The sequence below is a fragment of the Mustela nigripes genome, chromosome 9 (assembly GCF_022355385.1).
Source record: "Mustela nigripes isolate SB6536 chromosome 9, MUSNIG.SB6536, whole genome shotgun sequence".
Taxonomy (NCBI): Eukaryota; Metazoa; Chordata; class Mammalia; order Carnivora; family Mustelidae; genus Mustela; species Mustela nigripes.
In genome coordinates, this window is record NC_081565.1 from 7,129,143 (window position 1) to 7,147,773 (window position 18,631).

An 18,631-nucleotide genomic window follows, 5' to 3' on the forward strand; every position below is an offset into this window, starting at 1 on the left:
GTGATGGCACCGTGACATCTGATGGTGTCTCTTCGCCTTGTGCTAGTCCCCTTCATCTGACTAGCATGGCGTCAGTTCAGGTTTGTGCCTCGTCCTGCTGCCTGCTGCCCCACTCTGTGTCCACCCCCGCACTCCTCCTCCCCAGAGGACTGGACCTGCTCGGGGTCCTCTTCCCCTTTCTTCAGGTAGCTTGGTTCCTCCCGGAGGACTGAGGTGCGGGAGGCCGAGACCAGGTCTTTCCTTGAAGTTTGGGAAGCTGGCACCACCCCGCCCCTGGGTGGTCTTCATGAGCAGCTGAGTAACAACCTCATGTGTTTCTTTGTGAACAGAGTCACCATGCAGAAAATGGCCCGATCCTTACGGATGAAAACGAGTGAGTATCTCCTATAGGGCCAGCAGCCCCTAGGTGGAGGGAATCGGGGCAGGCTACTGCCGGCCACTCCCTATTTCCCATTGAACCTCCTGCACCCCTGACTCCCATGTTTGTCCCCAGATGTCTGTCATCTACGGAGAGCCTGCGACAAATTTCTCAGCAGCTCAATGGCATTGTGTCCGAGGTACCCCAGAACTTGAAACCCAAGGGAGGGGGTAGATGGTGGGGAATGTGACAGAAAGAAACTGAGGTAGAGGTTCCCAAGAGGGAGGAAAGAGCCCGGGAGCAGCTAGCTTGCTGGGCAGTGTTCAGCTTGGCATGACTCCTTTGAGTCCTCTTTTTTTTTTTAATTTTTAAAAAGATTTTGTTGAATTATTTGACATAGAGAGGGAACATAAGCAGGGGGAGAGGGAGAGGCGGACTCCCCACTGAGCAGGGAGCCCCATGCGGGACTTGATCCCAGGACCCTGGGATCATGAGCTAAGTCAAATGCAGATGCTTAATGGACTGAGCCACCCAGGGGCCCCCTTTGAGTCCTCTTTGAAGCTCCCCAAACTGAAGGGGTTGGACCTTGAAGCCGGTTACATCTTTTAATCCCTCCGCAGGAAGCACAGTATGGGAGCCACGTGGGAGGGGGCCACGGAGGGGGAGATAAGAACCAGAAGGAGTTGGCACAAAGGGCTTAGGCAGAATGGTTTGTGGCTGATGGGCAAGTTGGGGAGTCAGAGGGTGAGGGAATGGGGAGGTGGGGCAGAGCGTGCCTCCATGTGTGCCGGTTTCGTGCCTCCTAGTCTTCATCCTGCGTCAATGGAGAGGGCCTGTCATCTGCTAATATGAAGGATCTGGAGGTAAGTGGGTCTGCACCGTGGCCCAGTGACCCTGCAGGCCAGCCCCCACCCCCACCTCCCATGGCGGGGGCTGGGTGCCCCGCTGCCAGCTGAGATGGCCCCGCCCGCCCCCACCCCCACTGACTGCTCTCTCTACCTCCCCCCGCCCCCATCCTCCTCCTCCTCCTCCTCCTCCTCCTCCTCCTCCTCCTCTGCATGCGCCTCAGAGCCGGTACCAAGAGCTATCACTAGCCCTGGACTCCAGCAATCTAACAAACAAAGAACTCAGTAACAAGATAGAAGAATTGGTAAGAGTCCAGTGGGGTCCCCTGGTTCCACGCTGCCACTCTGGGGCTCCAGTTTTTCCCTGGGGCCCTGAAGAAAGGGGCTGGGGGCCCCTGGTGCCAGGGGAGAATGGGGTGCCCGGGGGCCCGAGTCTCAGTTGGAGGGACCCTGGAGCACAGAGCACGCAGCATGGCTCTCTGTGGCTGCCTTCTTCGCCTCCTCTCTCTTCTCCAGACCCCGCTGCTTGAGCCCTCCCCAGGGCTCTTGCTTCCCAGAGGAAGCACTGGCTTGACCCGTGCGCTCCGGCCCTGACTCAGCCCCTCATCTGCTCTATCTTTCAACTCAGAGCAGTCACCTCTCCTCTCTGGGCTTCACTGTCCCAAGGAGGTAGAATTAGAGGTGGCCGAGGTCCCTTTTGGCTCAGAAAATCAGGTCCTTTTCATTCAACAGAACCTGGCCTGGAGGGGAGGTGCGCTTAGTAAATATTTATTGAATGAAGGCATCCCCCACAAGCACAGGCCGACAGAAGGGTAGCCTCTCACTTCTCAGCTCCCATTTCTAGACGTTCAGGTCCTTGTCCTTTCACGGGCACCCGGATCCAGACTCTCACTTGAGCAAAGCCATCTGAGACCCAAAGTCTCTATCCTTGGGAGCTTGAGGACAGTGTGTCTGTTCATCTCCCTGTGAACTTTCCCTTTGAAACCCATTCCCAGCCCCTTCCCCTCCTCCATCTTGGTGTGGGGAGGGTAGCAAAGGCCGCCAGACTGAGTTACCTTCCTTCGACTCTCCCCACAGAAACAACAAAACCAGGAATCTTTGGACCAACTGGAAAAGGTAACGTGATTTCTTTGTCTGCTGGTCATGTGGCAGATGGGTTTGGGGAGGGTTCAAGTGTAGAGGCCCATGCTCATCTGGCTCCCAGACTGGAGGAATAAAAGGCCCCCTCGTCCCCTACCCCTTCCCCACCCCCTGGCCCCTCTCCAGCGCCCCCCAGCCCCCCAGGATCTGGCCATGTTGTTGAGGCTGTCCTGGGTCGTCAGTGGCATTCTGGGAGCACATCCTTTCCGGTTTTATCTCTGCCTCCTCCCAGTCAGCCATTTTGTGTCCTTCCTGCAGGAGAAGAAGGAGTTTGAGCAGAAGCTTGCCAAGGAGCAAGGCTCTCTAAGGGAGCAACTGCAGGTGCGTGGAGCCGTGGTCTCCCTCCCGCCCCCCAAGGAAATGCTTCCTCCCTCCTCTTCAGCACCCCTCTTCCTTCTCTCCCAAAGGTTCATATTCAGACAATAGGAATTTTGGTGTCTGAGAAAAATGACTTACACACCGCCTTGGTGCATACCCAGCAGGCAGCCAGGCAAAAAGCAGGTGGGAGTCCAGGCGCCCTCCCATTCCCCAGCCTCGCATGTTGGCGGACCTTGGGTGGGATTCCTTCTTGGGTCGCATTTCGAACTCTGTCATTCCAGGAGAATATGAAGATCTTGCTAGTCGTCTGCAGTCTTCCCGCCAGCGTATCGGAGAACTGGAGCGCACCCTGTCTACCGTCTCCACGCAGCAGAAACAGGTGGAGAGGGTGAGTCCATCGTCGGATCTGTCCACTCAGGGCGCAGCTTCCCTGGCAGGGGAGGGGCCCAAAGTCCCTTCCACAAGATGGAGTGTATTTTTTTTTTTTTTAAGATGTTATTTATTTATTTGACAGGCAGAGATCACAAGTAGGCAGAGAGGCAGGCAGAGAGAGAGAGGAGGAAGCAGGCTCCCTGCCGAGCAGAGAGCCCAATGCGGGGCTCGATCCCAGGACCCTGGGATCATGACCTGAGCTGAAGGCAGAGGCTTTAACCCACTGAGCCACCCAGGCACCCCCCCCCCTTTTTTTAAGCTTTTATTTATTTTTTCAGGACAGCACTTTTACTTATGTTACCATTTGTGGAGGAAGGGACACATGTATGTAATGGAAGGTGTGGGAAATGATTTATAAAAACCCAGGGAGAGGATCAGGGTAGCCAGGAGCACCTGTCACCTCTGTGCCTTCTGAGTGCTGGGCCTATGACTAGAGCATTCAAAAAAGAGACAGATCACAGTGCAGATTTAATTCCACTCCTTGTATCTGCTCCCCTACTGCAGGGAGGAAATGTGGTTGAAGAGTCAGACAGACTGGGTGTTTAATTCCCACTCTGTCGGGGATCGCAGGCAAACGACTTCACCTGTGACACTCTGCGCTCACCTGTAAAACTCAGAGCCAGGCCTGCCCCATGCAGTGGTCGTGAGGCTTGAATGCGATCCTTAGCCTGGTGCCTGCTGGTGCCCTTGGGGAAGGGTCAGTCATGATGGCTCTTTGTGACGGACAGCGATGCCACTGGCTCTGTCTGGCCTCCGTTGGCCAGCCGTGAATCTGTCCCGCCCTTCCCAAGCTCTTGGCTGCGGCAAATGGAAGCGTGGGCTTGGAAAGGCTTTGAACAAAATGTGAAGGGTGGCTGTGGCATGGTTAGGGCTGCTGGTAGTCTGCCTGCTGCACCCTCCCCCTGGCCGCCACACCTGACCTCGCCTTTCTGTGTTCACAGCACAACAATGACCTAACCAAAGAACGAGATGCCTTGAAGTTGGAGTTATACAAGAACAAGTACGATGGCGGGGGGCTGGGTGGTGGGAGGGGTACAGGAGCCGGGGGAGGGGGTTGGCTGGGTTTGGACAGGTGCAGAGCAGGGCTCTGGGCTCAGCAGTGCCACCAACACAGGCCAAGGCTTCAGGCCACTCAGGTCTTCTCTCTGACCTGCCCCTGGGGACTCTCGTGCCCCAGGGTCCCTTCCGATGCCCCCGTTCCCTGGCTCTGTGGCAAGTGTGGCAGGTTGATCACCAGAGGGCTCCTTTCTGTTCTGTACTCATGTCTTTCCTCGCTGCCTGTGGCCATAGCAAAAACACCGAGGACCTGAAGCAGGTGAACTCGGAAATGGAAGAGAGGATTCGGGTGTTGGTGAACGAGAAGGCAGGCATGAAGCTCAAGATAGAGGAGCTGCAGAAGGATCTGGAGATGTCAGAGCTTCTGATGCAGCAGGTAAGGCTGGAGCTACAAGGAGAAGGAGCCTGAGCCCCACCCATCGGGGTCACCGGCTGCCTCCAGCCACGAGCTGCAAGGTTGGCATCCTTGATCTGGCCCTGCCGTAGAATCCTGCTCCAAACATTGATCAAACTCCACACATCAGGGCCCAGCCCAGATCTGTCGAATCAGAATCTCAGGGATTTTTTTTTTTTTAAGATTTTATTTATTTATTTGACAGACAGAGATCACAAGTAGGCAGAGAGGCAGAGAGAGGGGGAAGCAGGCTCCCCACCAAGCAGAGAGCCTGATGCAGGGCTCGATCCTAAGACCCTGGGATCATGACCTGAGCTGAAGGCAGAGGCTTTAACCCACTGAGCCACCCAGGCGCCCCTCTCAGGGATTTTTTTATTCGTTTTTTCCAAGTGTCCTGGGTGCAAACCATTGTTGCATAGGTGCCAGGCACAAGGCTAGCCCACGAATCCTCCTGCTTCCTCTTGGAGGGTGGGCCACCAGGGTCAGAGGCTCCCATCGCTCAGGGTTTCTTCACACTGAGCCATACTCTGCCTTCAAGTCGCTTCCCTCGTTGGGGCTCTCTTCCCTCCCGATCAACACAGGAAAAATCTTGTCTCTTTCCCAAGACAGACCTTCTGATACTGGGGGGTGAGGGAGCCTGTGTACAGATTCCTTGTGGCTCCCTCATCTTTTCCAAGCTACACAGATCCAGCTGGGGTTCATGTGGTCTGTCACCCTCCTGATTGCTTTCTCCTGGACGGGACCTGATCTGTTAGGGCTCCTCTTATGGTCAGTCCCCCAGAGCAGAACAGGAGTCTCCAATTGGGTCTAGCCTGGGCAGCAGACAGAGCTCTGTACCCATCCACCCATCTGGCTCCCCATCCATTCAGCGAGTGTTAATGGAATGTCGCCTCTGTGGCCCGTTCCTGTGATGCGTAGTCTAATAAGCGGCCTGCTAGAGATACAAAGTGAGGCCTTGAGGTTGCTCTGAAGTTGGTTGCTCTGAAGTTGGACTCTGTGACCCAACCACCCCTGGACCAGTTTGTAGCCTTATTCACTATAGCAGGAAAAGATCTAGAAGGATACACATCAGGTCCGGGAGGTCCTGGGAGCCAGAGGAACGGTAAATATTTAGTTTCAGAAAGCCTCTGGGTACAGTCCTAACAACATGAGCACAGAGATCTTTGTTTATCCCAAGTTATGTTATCCCAGTTCGTACACTACCCCAGCTCAGACCCTTTTGCAATAGGGTGGGGGGCGGTTTGCATGGTCCAGCGTGGGCTCCCCACATCTAACCTCCTCGTCTTTCATGCTTCAGTTATCTAGTGAGTCGAAACCCCACGATAGCAACCAGGAGTTAAAGAAGGCCCATGAAGACCGGGCACGCCTGGAGGCCCGCGTGGAGCAGGTGAGGCCTGGCAGACCGAGGTGGGTGGAAGGAGGTCGGCCCCAGGTGCCCAGGAGCCGGTGAGGCTCAGCGACAGCCCCTGCTACCTTTTCTGCCTCTCCCTGCAGCTGAGCGATTTACTGAAGCAACTGCAGCTGGAAAGAGACCGTTATATGCAAAATATGAAGGAGGACACCGCTTACTGGCAAGACAAAATGCGTCAAATGTCCGAACATGTGAGACGCCACCTTCAGCCCCCCTCCCTCACCTTAGACGGGTCACTCGGTTTTTCCCAGGGCCTCAGTAAAATGGGAATCCTGTCCCCTGCTGTGGGCAGCCCAAGATGGCTGTGTAGTTTTTACAGGGGTGCGGGGGGGGGGGAGAGCATTGGTCCTTCCTTCCTGCCCCCCACATGCCCCCCTGTGCTTTGGGCAGATGCACAAACTGAGGGATGAGAAGAACCGCAGTGACTGTCAGGTGCGGGAACTGGAGGCCAGCGTGGCCGCCCTGAAGAGGCAGCTAGGTAAGCCAGGGCGAGACGGTCTGGGAGCCGGATTGGTGGCAGAGGGCTGGTCAGGGTGCCTTGGAGTGGCCCTAGGCGCACGGACGGATGGAAGGGGACTGTGGCCGAGGGGAGGAGGACTATACCAGGAGTTGGCTGGCCTGGGTACGGTGCCCGCTGGCAATCAGCCAGAGTTGTCTTGAGCACAAAAGCCTAATGAACTCTATCCAAAAGGGTCTAGAAAGAGCCTGTCCCATGAGTGTGAGGGCACTGTTAGCCAGGAAGCCCAGGTTTGGGGTGATGAGGCCCAGTGAGGAGCTGTGAACCAAGCAGCGGGGTTTCGGAAGGCACAGAGGTGAGAGGCCCCTACCGTGCACCCCGCCCCCTTTTCCCCAGTGGTGCCTCCAGCCCCAGAGCCCCCAGCTGGGCCCTCGGAGGAGGAGCAGCGGCTGCAGATGGAGGCCGAACAACTACAGAAGGAATTGGAGATCCTGGCAGGGCAGTTGCAGGCCCAGGTAAAAGACAATGAAGGTCTGAGTCGCCTGAACCAGGAGCAGGAGCAGCGGCTGCTGGAGCTGGAGCGTGCCTCCGAGTGCTGGGAGAACCAGGTTGAGGAGCGCAAGAAGATTCTGGAGACCATGCAGAACGACCGCACCACCATCAGCCGCGCGCTGTCCCAGAACCGCGAGCTCAAGCAGCAGCTGGCTGAGCTGCAGGACGGCTTCGTCAAGCTGGTGTGCAGCCCCTCCCTGGCCAAGCCCTTTGGTCCAGGGTGGGACACCGAACCCCTCTGGGCCTCTGTTTCCCCAGCCGTAATGGGGTTTGGGTGGGGGGTAAGGACCCCATGTGACACGGTCCCTGTGAAGGCACGCTGTGAGCCAGAGTGGCTCACAGAGCCACGGGCGGCAGACGTCATGTTCTGGGGGCCCCGCTGCTCCGGGTGGCCGCTGACTCTTCCCCTCTGTCCAGTCCAATGAGAACATGGAGGTTACCAGTGCGCTGCAGACAGAACAGCACGTCAAGAATGAGCTGGCCAAGAGGCTGGGCGAGCTGCAGGAGAAGCTAGGGGAGCTGAAAGAAACAGTAAGCCCCGAGCCCTGGCAGGCAGACAGCCTGGAGGGCGGTGGGAGGCTTGGCCAGGACAAAGCAGCTCCAGCCGGTGGAAGGGGTGGTGAGGTGGTGGGGGTGTGGGGGGGCACAGGACTCCCGGATCCTTCCCAACCTGCCTGTGGCGAGGCTCCTTGTTGCTCCCCGTTCTCAGACTTTACGAATTGGGTAGCCCTGGGTCCGGAGGTTGTCACCCTGGCTAGAGACCCCGAGCCCTTTAACAAGAGAGCAAGAGACCGTGTGCTGAGGGCAGCTTCTCAGATTCGGCCCTGAGTGCCACCCCTAGTTCCGCTGGTCACTATGTCACTATTCTGCTGCTCACCTCCAAGCCTCGGTGTCCTTAGTCTAAAAGGGAGATTTAGCAAGCCCCCTCCTACCCCCTCCTACCCCCCACACCTGACTTCCCCACCCTGGGCTCCAAAGTCTCAGTTCCCGGGGTCTTCCTGCAGATAGAGCTGAAGAGCCAGGAGGCCGAGAGCCTGCAGCAGCAGCGCGACCAGTACGTGAGCCACCTGCAGCAGTATGTGGCCGCCTATCAGCAGCACGTGGCTGCTTACCAGCAACTGGCTTCAGACAAGGAGCTCCTGCAGAGGCAGGTCCTGGTGCAGACCCAGCTCATGGACCGGCTGCAGAACGAGGATATTGAGGTCAAGGTGGCGGCAGAGAAGGCCCGCCAAGAGTTAGAGGAGACCCAGGTGAGGGCGTTTGAAGGCTCGAGGGCTGGGCCCCCAAGGGGAGGGCCTGCCACCTCTGTGTCCCTCCTCACTCTTTTCTGGCCCCTCAGGGACGCCTGGAAGCTGCCACCCAGCAGAACCAGCAGCTCCAGGCCCAGCTGAGCCTCATGGCTATGCCTGGGGAAGGTAGGTGGGAGTACCCAGGGGAGGAGGACAGAGCCCAGGGAGGAGGGCGACTTCAGTATATGAAGGGACCTTTAGGACAGGGATTCCTTCTCCTTCGGGGGGACGGGCTGGCCCAAGGTCGCACAGGGAGGTGGGCCGGAGCCCAGCCCAAGCTTTCCTCCCCGGCCCACTCCACCTCCCCCGTTGGGTTGTCTGAGGACCACCCCCCACCGGCTGCCCCGACAGGAGACGGACTGGACGAAGAGAAGGACGAGGCGGCTGCCCGTCCGAAGCTGAGCATGCCGGAGGGCCTGGATAGCCGAGAGGCCATGGTGAGCGGCCCCGGTGTTGCCCCTTCCTTCCCTGGGCCCCCTTCGTGCTTCCCTCTGTGGTCCCCCCGCACACTGGGGCACCCTCCTTACCTCTTGGTCTGCCTCCCTCAACTTCTCTTGACCCCTGACACTCCTGGGAGCCAGCTGTCAGCTGTCGCTCCATCCTTGAAGCCCAGGCTTGTGCCCGCTGGGGGAGGCCGGCAAAGGAGGAGCTCCCGCCACCCCCCTGCCCTCTGCCCCTCCGGGGCAGCCCCCCCCCCCCCCCATGAAAGCACACCTACACGTCTTGCCTGCAGGTGGCATTTTTTAACTCGGCCTTAGCCGGTGCCGAGGAAGAGCAGGCCCGGCTGCGAGGGCAGCTGAAACAGCAAAAGCTGCATTGTCAGCGCCTGGCTCACCTGGTGGCCCCTGGCCAAGAGCAGGAGGCAGGTGACAAGGCCCCCGGGAGCGGGGGCGACAGTGTGCCTGTGGAGACCCACCAGGCCCTCCAGGAGGCAATGGACAAGCTGCAGGTGAGCGCCTCTCCTCGGGCTCCAGCTCAGCCTGGCAAGGTGTGGGGGGCCCCCCCTCAGGCCGCTGCCAAACCCTGACCCTTGACTCCTCTGGGCGCAGGGCCGCTTCATGGTCCTCATACAGGAGAAAGTAGATCTGAAGGAGCGAGTGGATGAGCTGGAGCATCGGTGCGTCCAGCTTTCTGGAGAGACGGACACTATTGGTGAGCGGCAGGGCTGGCGCCAGGGGCGGCGGGCGGGGAGGAGCTCTGCCATGGCCCCCTGAGCCTGAGCACGCGCCCCTCTTTCCGCAGGAGAGTATATTGCCCTCTACCAGAGTCAGAGGGCCGTGCTCAAGGAGCGGCACCGGGAGAAGGAGGAGTATATTAGCCGGCTGGCACAGGACAAGGAGGAAATGAAGGTGGGGGACCCTGAGCAGGCCCCAGCAGTGGGGCGGGGCAGGGGTGGGGCTCACAAAGGTGCTCAGCCTCTCCTCTCCCTCCAGGTGAAGCTGCTGGAGCTGCAGGACCTGGTGCTTCGCCTGGTCAACGAGCGCGACAAATGGCAGGGCAAGTACCTGGCCCCTGCCCAGAACCCTGCTGGGGAGCCTGCTGTGGCGCCCCCAGCCCAAGAGCTTGGCGATGCCAATGGCCAGGGTGGTGAGTAGAACCGTCAGGGCGGGCGGTTTGGGGGGTGGGGGTGGGGAGAGCTGGCATAGCACTCAGAGCCCTGCCTCTCTCCCCCTTCCCCACCCCGCCCTGAAAGATATCCAAGAGGTGAACCTGGCCAGCGAGGAGAGTGTGGCACCTCCCCAGGGAGAGGCCCTGCTGGGCCGCAGTGCCCCCGAGAACACCACTGCACAGCAGATCATACAGCTGCTGCGAGAGATGCAGAACACCCAGCAGCGCCCAGGCTTGGGCGACAACCCCTGCATCCCCTTCTTCTACCGGCCTGATGACAACGACGAGGTGAAGATCATTGTGATCTAAGCCCGTCGCCAACAACATCTGAAGCAATGGGGCTGGGGGCTCTGCCCCCACCCTGTCCCTGCCACCCCATCCTTCCTTCATGGCCCTGCCACCCTATCATTCCTTCATGTCCCTGCCACCCTATCATTCCTTCCCAGGTACCTTTTTTTCCCTACACTAGCAAGATAGAACCCCTAAAAAGGGGTATGATAAGCCCCCTAATGGGGAGAAATAGCTCCAGGCAAGAGCTGGATCTTTATATCTAGACTCTTCGCGGTTCCGGAAAAACAAAGAGCCACAGACTCAATAAGTTAAAATAGTTTATTTATAGGTATGAAAAGACCCCTAAAAAAAAAAAATTAAAAAAAAAAATTTAAAAACTAAAAAAAATTAAAAAAATTTAAAAAAATAAAAAAAAATTTACAAAAAGAAAAAACAAAAAAATTACAAAAAGAAAAAACAGAAAAAAATTGCAAAAAGAAAAAACAAAAAAATTACAAAAAGAAAAAAAATTACAAAAAGAAAATAAAAAAAAAAAAAGAAAAGCCCCCTAATGGGTAGAAATAGGTACAGACCCCCTTGTCACCCAGGCAAAGGCTGATCTTTATATCTGGATTCTTCGTGGTTCCGGAAAAACAAACAGGTAGAGGCTCAGTAAGTTACAAAGTTTATTTATAGGTATGAAAAGCCCCCTTAAAAAAAAAATATATATATATATAAAAAATTGAAAAAAAATTAAAAAAATTAAAAAAAAAAAAGCTCCCTAATGGGGAGAAATAGGTGCAGACTTCGTGGTTCCGGAAAAACAAACAGCCAGAGGCTCAATAAGTTACATAGTTTATTTATAGGTATGAAAAGCCCCCTAAAAAAAAAAATTAAAAAAAAAATTAAAAAAAAGAAAAGCCCCCTAATGGGGAGAAATAGGTGCAGACCCCCTTGCCACACAGGCAAAACAAACATCCAGAAGGTCAGTAAGTTACATAGTTTATTTATAGGTATGAAAAGCCCCCTAAAAAAAAAAATTAAAAAAATTAAAAAATTAAAAAAAATTAAAAAAAGAAAAAAATTTAAAAAAGCAAAAAAATTAAAAAAAGAAAAAATTACAAAAAAAACAAAAAAATTTAAAAAAATAAAAAAAAATTACAAAAAGAAAAAAAAAGAAAAAAATTTAAAAAAATAAAAAACAAAAAAAATTACAAAAAGAAAAAACAGAAAAAAATTACAAAAAGAAAAAACAGAAAAAAAATTACAAAAAGAAAAAACAAAAAAAATTACAAAAAGAAAAAAAACAAAAAAAATAAAAAAAAATAAAAAACAAAAAAAATTACAAAAAGAAAAAACAGAAAAAAATTACAAAAAGAGAAAAAAGAAAAAAAATTTAAAAAAATAAAAATGAAAAAAAATTACAAAAAGAAAAAACAGAAAAAAAATTTCAAAAGGAAAAAATAGAAAAAAAATTACAAAAAGAAAAAACAAAAAAAATTACAAAAAGAAAAAACAAAAAAATTTTAAAAATAAAGAGAAAAAAAAAAGAAAAGCCCCCTAATGGGGCGAAACAAATAGCTGCAGACCCCCTTGCCACCCAGGGGAGAGCCATATCTTAAAATCTGAACTCTTCGTGGTTCCGGAAAAACAAAGAACCACAGACTCAATAAGTTAAGAGTTTATTTAGGGTTATGAAAAGCCCACTAAAAAAAAAAAAAGCCCCCTAATGGGGAGAAACAAATAGCTGCAGATCCCCTTGCCACACAGGCAAGAGCCGGATCTTTATATCTGAACTCGTCGTGGTTCCGGAAAAACAAAGAGCCACAGACTCGATAAGTTAAAATAGTTTATTTAGGGTTATGAAAAGCCCACTAAAAAAAATAAAAAACAGAATAAAAAGAATTAAAAAACAAAGAAAAGTCCCCTAATGGGGAGAAACAAATAGCCAGACCCCCTTGCCACATAGGCAAGAGCCAGATCTTAAAGTCTGAACTCTTCGTGGTTCCGGAAAAACAAAGAGCCAGAGACTCAATAAATTAAAATAGCTTATTTAGGGTTATGAAAAGCCCACTAAAAAAAAAAAAAAGTGAAAAACAAAAAAGCCCCCTGATGGGGAGAAACAAACAGGTGCAGACCACTTTGCCACTTGGTGAGAGTTGGATCTTTATATCTGGACTCCGTGGTTCCAGAAAAACACAAAGCCAGAGGCTCAATAAGTTAAAGTTTATTTAGGAGGTAACCTCTCTTGGGGAGCAGGGGTTCCCTGATGACCTCCTCATCCCCACCAAGCAGTCCCCACCAAGCAGTCCTCATTCAGAGGGGCTCATGCATCCTCTCTTCAGAGGCACTTTGAGGCACAAGTTCCCCCCTGTCCAGCTAGACGACCGGGCGGCATTCTCCAGGGCCTCCCCAAGGCCAGACAATACCCTAAGCTGGTGGCGGGGTGGGCTCCCTCCTCAGTGTATTATACTGTACTTGTGTAATATATTGTATATTCTGGGGATCCAACACCCCCTGTATCATAGAGGTTGCGCTGACAAATGAAGACCATAAGGAGGTGGGGACAGGGTTTAGCCCAGGTGATTCGACTCCTGTTTTATTTCGGAATAAATAAACGGATGTAGCCATACTGCTCCGCCTTGCGTGTGCTGTTTCCAGTCCCTGGCCACCAGGTGCTGGGGTGTGCGCGGTGGGCACGGGACAGGGAGCAGATCCTGCCAGCAGAGGGCAGGCTTCCGGATTGAGTGAAGCCCCAGCGTGTCTGAGGCTGAGCGGAGCTGTTAGAGATGGGCCGGGCCTGTCTCACCCCCATGCTCCTGGGGGAGGTCTGGGGGATCCCAGAGGCCCTTCCCTGGGACTCTTAAGGGGGCACTGCTGTCCTAATGGCTCAGAGAGTCAGAGGCCCTGAGGCTCAGAAGCCTGATCTAATCCTGGGGAGGGACAACAGGGTCCCAGCATGCAAGAGTGGTGCCTTCCAGTTCAGGTAGGTTCCGTCCCATCACCCTGCCCCTCTGCTGGCCTGTTGTCCTGTGCATCCACAGTGTGTGCCAGTGCCCCCCTCCTTCCTCCAGGCTGAGTCGGTGCCCCTGCCCTGCAGTGGGGAGAGCTGGCTTCCCGGGATGAGAACCTTTGAACCGCAACCCCCACCCCTGCCCTGCCAGGTGCTTTCCCAATAGGGCTTGCAAAGGATGGGACCTTTTTTTGCCACTCCTTACAGCACCCTAGCAACGGCTGAGCCCTCCCCCACCCGTGTCCCAGTGTTTAAGCCTTCCCCTTCCCCTGAACTCCACAAAGAACATAAACCAACAGAGGGCAGCTTCCCATCATCCAGAAATGGGTTTTATTCTCAGCCAAGAGACAGCAAGACCGGTGGTAGAGAGCCACACAGCTGCCGGGACAGCACCCCCGGGCTCGGGCGGGGAAGGACGGAAAAGTGTCTGTCCACAGGCGAGGCGTGACAGGGAGGCTCATCCGAGGTGGCACACCTTGGAGAGGGGGATGTCAGGGTGACAGTGTTCCCTGGTGGTTAGGCCACAAGACTCCTCACAGACAGCATGATGACTGATTGCGAACACTAGAGGCGAGGCTGTGGCGGCCATATATGTGTGTGTGTGTGTGTGTGTGTGTGTGTGTGTATGAGTATTTATATACTTATTTATAGAACGGGGTAGGAGCAATACCACAGAGGGGCACAAGTTTTCACCACATCATCACGCCTGGATGTGTCAGCTCACCACTACAACAGACTAAGTCACAGATGAAGGGGGAGGCTTTGGGGCTGGGGAGCCACTGTTAAGTCACAGAACAGCCGTCCAGGCAGGCTTGGAAAGGGAGGTCTCCGAGGAATAGAGGGATCTGGTTAGAGGTCGAAGGGGGGCCTGGGGCTCTCAGGACGGGATGGACTTGCCTGACCCGATCGGCTGGCAGTTGGAGAGAAAGCAGAGAGAGAACGGAGAGAAGGAGGAAGAGAAGTGGTAAGGCAAGGGCAGCCAAGCCCGGGGGGGGGGGGGGGGGGGGGGGGGGGGGGAGAAGAAGCTGAGGGTGTGGAGGAGGGCTCTGGAATGGAGGAGAGAGAAAGGGAAGGCAGGAGGACCTGGAGGTGGGTGGGGGCCACGGCTTCCCAGGGGTCTTGGGGGTGGGGGGAGGCCGGGGCGGCACTCCCCCTGCCACGCACGCTGGTCTCTCATACACCACCAGGCAGTGCACCCACAGCTCCAGGCACATGCTCGGCGCCCCCTGTCTTCCCGCTACCCCCACCCCACCCGTCTTCCAATGTACTGGCCCGGAGCCATCTCTAGCCTCGGAGTGTGGGGTCGCGAGCCCCAGGCCACAGCCACCAGTCCTCACGGAGGGAGACAGGAGGAGAAACAACACTGTTTGAACCAGGAGGGCAAAGCTAAAAGGATGGCTGGAGGGAGCACTGGAGGCCCCTCTGGGTGGGCAGAAAACCCAGAGTCCTCAGAAGGGACCCTGGGGAGGCAGGGAGGGCAGGTAAGCCGGATGCCAGCGGCCACAGGCTTATAAGTCTAAGAGGGGAGCCTCAGCTGGTCGGGGGACCACAGGTCGCGTAGGTGAGGCTGGGCCCTTCCTGCTGGGGAAAAGCAGAAGGGCAAGAGTCAGCGGCAGGGACAGAGTGGCAGGTGGGTCACTGGGTGACTATGCAGCCCAGCCAAAGTGGGACTCAGAGAAGCTGATTTGCCTAGGTCGGCGGACACTGTGGTCCCCTTGGCCGGAAAGCGTAGGTCACCCCAGGAGCACCAGGCCCCGGGCCCACGAGCCTGTGGGCTAGCTATGGGCTTCACCTGGGGCCGAGGACACTGTCGTTTGTCATGCCTTCATGACAACACCAAGGAGGGAGGGAGCGGCCTGTGTGCCCCTGCCTCACCTGTACGCTGTGCCCAGGGCCCTCCAGCTTTCAGAAAGCAGCAACCAACCAGAGCCTTCACCCCCGATGGCTGCTCATCGGCCGGCACGAAAGAGGAGGTGTGGCCGGGCCCTCCTCTGCCCTGCCCCAAAAGCACGTCTCCAATTGGGGAGCGAGTGTGGGACCCCCAGGACGAAGTTCCAAGGCCTCTGGCCTCTGGCTGGCTAAGTCCGACCCACGCACAAGCCCCTCCAAATTCCCTGGTTCTACACCATCAACCATGAGCTCTCTGCCCTCTCTGATGGCTCCCGAGAGCACCCGTGACTGCCAGCTTGGGCGCGGAGCCTGTCCCAAGAGCTCCCCAGGCTCAGCCATGGAGGTGAGTGGCACTGAGTCCCGAGGCTCGCTATGAGGGAGGTGAGAGAGCCAGCTGGCAGCGAGGACAGAAAGAGGAAAGAATAAGTCTGGAGCTGCAGAAGGGAAAGGGAGGGGAGCCTGGCTCTGAGGTCCCAGGTGTGCCCCCCAGTATGGAGCTGGTGCAGCGGGGGCAGACACACCGTTCATGCAGCGGGCAGAGGCGTGTGTGCACCTACCGTGGCTGACGCTCCTCAGGGGTCACTGATAGTGATTCTGAAAGACAGCACGAAATCAACATGGCAGTTCACACACACGGAGGTGGCAGGCCTGGGGACGGGGCCACGCACACGCACACGCCTGGGCGTGCACACACATGCTGGGAGGCCCCACGGCCCCGCATGCACACGCTGACACACATGCCCACGAACAACACGCACACACCTCCTCCACCTCCCGCTGCCCAGCACCCTCACTGGCTGGCGCGTGCAGCACGGATCTGGGGCATGCAACCACTCGGCACACTGAAGCACACGCGTGGGCTGAGTCACAACACAGAAGCTCGCCCATACACAAGAGGCATTTGCACCAGCTCCCTGCACACTCGTGCTCAGAGGGCCCCCTGCAACGTTCCCATAAGAGACAGGGCTTGCTTTCTTAGGGTCCAGTGACCATCTCTCTGCCCGAGAACCTTCCATGGCTGCCTAGTCCCCACAGCATTGAGTCCCAAGAAGATAAACTCTTCTGTGACCTTTTAAGGTTCTGCAGCCTGCCCCACCGTACCCAGAGCAACCTCTTCTTATTCTTCCTCCTCCTACCTTCGCTCTTCTCTGGCCAGCTGCTCTCCTCAAGGCATCCCATGTTAAACCTTCGCCCGCACCACGCCGCCGTCCGCTCCGTACTCAGAGGTCCCTGACTCCTCATCACCTGAGTCTTAACTCCATCAGCCCCCAGTCCTCCCCCGGGTCAATCTGTCTTGAAGCTTCCCAGACTGTTCTCTTCCCCGAGGCAGGGCCGGGACTTGCCAAGTGTTTCTCGTGTGTTACCAAGACTGGAGTTAGAGCGGGCGCCAAATCTTCCTCTTCCCATATGTCACCCCTCAGCGCAGACCTGGGCATGTCAAATACCCTTAAGAATCTGAACTCACGAGGGAAGTTAGCAAAGCGTTCCTATGGCCACATTTGCAATTCATGCGGCTTCACTATAGTCACTGTCTCCCTTGATCCTCACACCAGCCCTGGGAGAAAGGCAGAATGTTAAATACCATGTGGTAGGAGGGAAACTGAGGGCCAGGAAGAGAAAGTGACTTGCCTAAAGCCTAGGATGAACCAGAACTTCTGGACTCCAAACCCGTGCTCTTGACCAATACCCCGCTGCCTGCTTTACCCCATCTGCTTTGGTCATCAGATCTCCGTGGAAGCAAGTCCCATCTCGGCTTCCTTTGGGGTTCATGGAGGCTAGACCCACGAAGACTAGGCCCTACCCCTCCAGCCTTTTGGAAACACAAGTAGATGCTACTGGTCTGATGTGTTCTTCCTCAAGGGACGTGGCCAGTGGAAACAGGGACTGAGATATCAGAATGAGCTTCCTTGAAAAAGGGTCATGAATCAAGAGGCAAATCCAGGGGAAGAAGCAGAAGTCTTTTCCTTGGAAATCTCTGGGAATGGGGCAGGCTTCACCCACTCCTGCCCAGCACCCACCATGTTGGTCCAGGCCAGGCAGGGCCAGAGGCAGAGCCATAGAAGAAAGCCATTAGACTGCCCCATGGCTCCCAGGCCCCTTTCCCAACTGCTCCGTATCCTAGTCCGTGCCTGGATGCCATTCTTACATTCACACTCGTGTGCACGCCCACACACACATCATACACCTTGCTGGTCAGTCAGAGCCTGGCCTCTGTTCCTGTGGGCCAGAGGCCAGGCACCCCCTGGGACAGCTCAAAGAGTCAGGACTCAGAGTAGCCCTGAATGTAAGTGGGAAAACTCCACATCTGGAGAGGATCTGGGTTCAGAGTTCCCCAGACCTGAGGCAGGTCACAAGGGGCTGGGAGAGAGGAACGGAGAACAGAATGGAGAAGGAGGAGAGCCAGGAGAAAGGAGGAGGAATGCAACGTGTGGGAGAGAGGAGGGAAAAGGAAGGGAAGCGCCATGCAAGTGCTGGAAAGAAGGGGGCAGGTGGGATGAGTCCCACGGCCCCCTCCCCAGAAAGGACCACCTCCGGGACTCAGCGCTCCCTGGGGGGCAGGCTCCGCAAGCCCTCGGCCACTCGTCCCGTGGCTCCTGCACCCACGTCGGAGCGCCCTGGATGGAGAGGGCCGGTTCTGGCCACACCTCCCTCCCAGCTACGCCCGCCCGGTGGTCTCTCCTACCGTATTCAGCCCCTACTCACCTGGGGACCCCGGGCGGGGCGCGGTTGGGGCGCGAGGGCACCTGGGGGGGAGGGCCGAAGGGGTCAGGGGAAGCCCCCGGCCTGGAGGGCACGGGGGGCGCCCCCCCCAGGGCGGACCCAGCAGGCGGAGGCCCAGGAGCAGGGCCCCGCGACCCGGGCCGGGCTGGGGGCACGGCGGGGGCTCGGCGCTGCGGCGTGGGGCTGGACGTGGGTGACCTGCGTGCGACAGGGCGCGGAAGACAAGGAGGGGGGAGTTGAGCTGCTCCGCCCCACCCTGAGGCCCCGCCCCAGCCCAGCGCCGGCCACGCCCATGCGCGGAAGCCCCGCCCCACAGCATCCTTCTCGCTCCCGGAGTTTAAGCCCCGCCTCCGGTGGCTCCAAAGTTCCAGCTCCACCCAGCCCCGCAGCCAGCGCTTCACGGCAAGCCCCGCCCCGCATCAAGCCCCGCCCATCTCTAAGCCCCGCCCCCTGCTCCAGGTGGGAGCCGTTCCGGCGACGCGGGCGCGCCACTGCCCGGTCCCGGCCCCCCTCCCGCGGGCCCCGGGCTGGGGGGCTTTGGGGCCGTGGGGGCCGGCCCTGGTACCTGCGTCCGGCCGGTACGCTCTGCACCTGCAGCCAGGAGTCGTCCACGGGCGGGGGCATGGGCGTGCTGACAGTGGTCGTGTTGATATCGCCGATGATGCTGAGCGCCTCCTTCAGTGCGTGGTACATGCGCAGCATCTCGTCGCGCCGCTGCGCCTGCTCCGCCGACTCCTCCATCAGCGTGTTCTGGTCCCCGCATGAGTACAGGTTGGCCAGCAGCTCCGAGAAGATGAATTCCTTCGTCTGCGGGCACGCGAAGAGAAGGACGGGCTGGGACCTGACGCCTGTACGGCTCTGGCCGCCCCTCGCGAGG

General features: G+C 56.3%; 2 protein-coding genes across 15 annotated transcripts in view; one reads left to right on the forward strand and one right to left on the reverse strand.

The window, feature by feature from the left end:
- GOLGA2 (golgin A2) overlaps positions 1 to 12,762 on the forward strand; it is an 18,983-nt gene extending 6,221 nt beyond the window's left edge. For 3 of the 7 annotated variants that reach the window (XM_059410678.1, XM_059410679.1, XM_059410675.1), the window contains 23 exons: positions 330 to 373; positions 494 to 557; positions 1,165 to 1,221; positions 1,428 to 1,508; positions 2,281 to 2,319; positions 2,602 to 2,664; positions 2,751 to 2,844; positions 2,943 to 3,049; positions 4,035 to 4,093; positions 4,384 to 4,525; positions 5,841 to 5,930; positions 6,038 to 6,145; positions 6,345 to 6,432; positions 6,808 to 7,145; positions 7,381 to 7,494; positions 7,968 to 8,213; positions 8,303 to 8,378; positions 8,604 to 8,689; positions 8,986 to 9,201; positions 9,302 to 9,404; positions 9,495 to 9,601; positions 9,686 to 9,839; positions 9,946 to 12,762. In XM_059410678.1, the coding sequence (XP_059266661.1) occupies positions 330 to 373; positions 494 to 557; positions 1,165 to 1,221; positions 1,428 to 1,508; positions 2,281 to 2,319; positions 2,602 to 2,664; positions 2,751 to 2,844; positions 2,943 to 3,049; positions 4,035 to 4,093; positions 4,384 to 4,525; positions 5,841 to 5,930; positions 6,038 to 6,145; positions 6,345 to 6,432; positions 6,808 to 7,145; positions 7,381 to 7,494; positions 7,968 to 8,213; positions 8,303 to 8,378; positions 8,604 to 8,689; positions 8,986 to 9,201; positions 9,302 to 9,404; positions 9,495 to 9,601; positions 9,686 to 9,839; positions 9,946 to 10,169 (2,700 nt within the window). In that variant the 3' untranslated portion in view covers positions 10,170 to 12,762. Of the gene's footprint in view, positions 1 to 6; positions 81 to 329; positions 374 to 493; positions 558 to 1,164; positions 1,222 to 1,427; positions 1,509 to 2,280; positions 2,320 to 2,601; positions 2,665 to 2,750; positions 2,845 to 2,942; positions 3,050 to 4,034; positions 4,094 to 4,383; positions 4,526 to 5,840; positions 5,931 to 6,037; positions 6,146 to 6,344; positions 6,433 to 6,807; positions 7,146 to 7,380; positions 7,495 to 7,967; positions 8,214 to 8,302; positions 8,379 to 8,603; positions 8,690 to 8,985; positions 9,202 to 9,301; positions 9,405 to 9,494; positions 9,602 to 9,685; positions 9,840 to 9,945 lie in introns of those variants that run through there. The other 4 variants (XM_059410680.1, XM_059410681.1, XM_059410676.1 and 1 more) reach the window with 2 other exon arrangements.
- A 694-nt stretch (positions 12,763 to 13,456) lies between these two features.
- Positions 13,457 to 18,631, reverse strand: part of DNM1 (dynamin 1) — a 44,031-nt gene continuing 38,856 nt past the window's right edge. For 2 of the 8 annotated variants that reach the window (XM_059410684.1, XM_059410686.1), the window contains exons 20-23: positions 18,320 to 18,561; positions 17,737 to 17,952; positions 15,591 to 15,627; positions 13,457 to 14,053 (exon numbers count right to left, since the gene is read on the reverse strand). In XM_059410684.1, the coding sequence (XP_059266667.1) occupies positions 15,606 to 15,627; positions 17,737 to 17,952; positions 18,320 to 18,561 (480 nt within the window). In that variant the 3' untranslated portion in view covers positions 13,457 to 14,053; positions 15,591 to 15,605. Of the gene's footprint in view, positions 14,054 to 14,080; positions 14,725 to 15,590; positions 15,628 to 17,736; positions 17,953 to 18,319; positions 18,562 to 18,631 lie in introns of those variants that run through there. The other 6 variants (XM_059410682.1, XM_059410683.1, XM_059410688.1 and 3 more) reach the window with 5 other exon arrangements.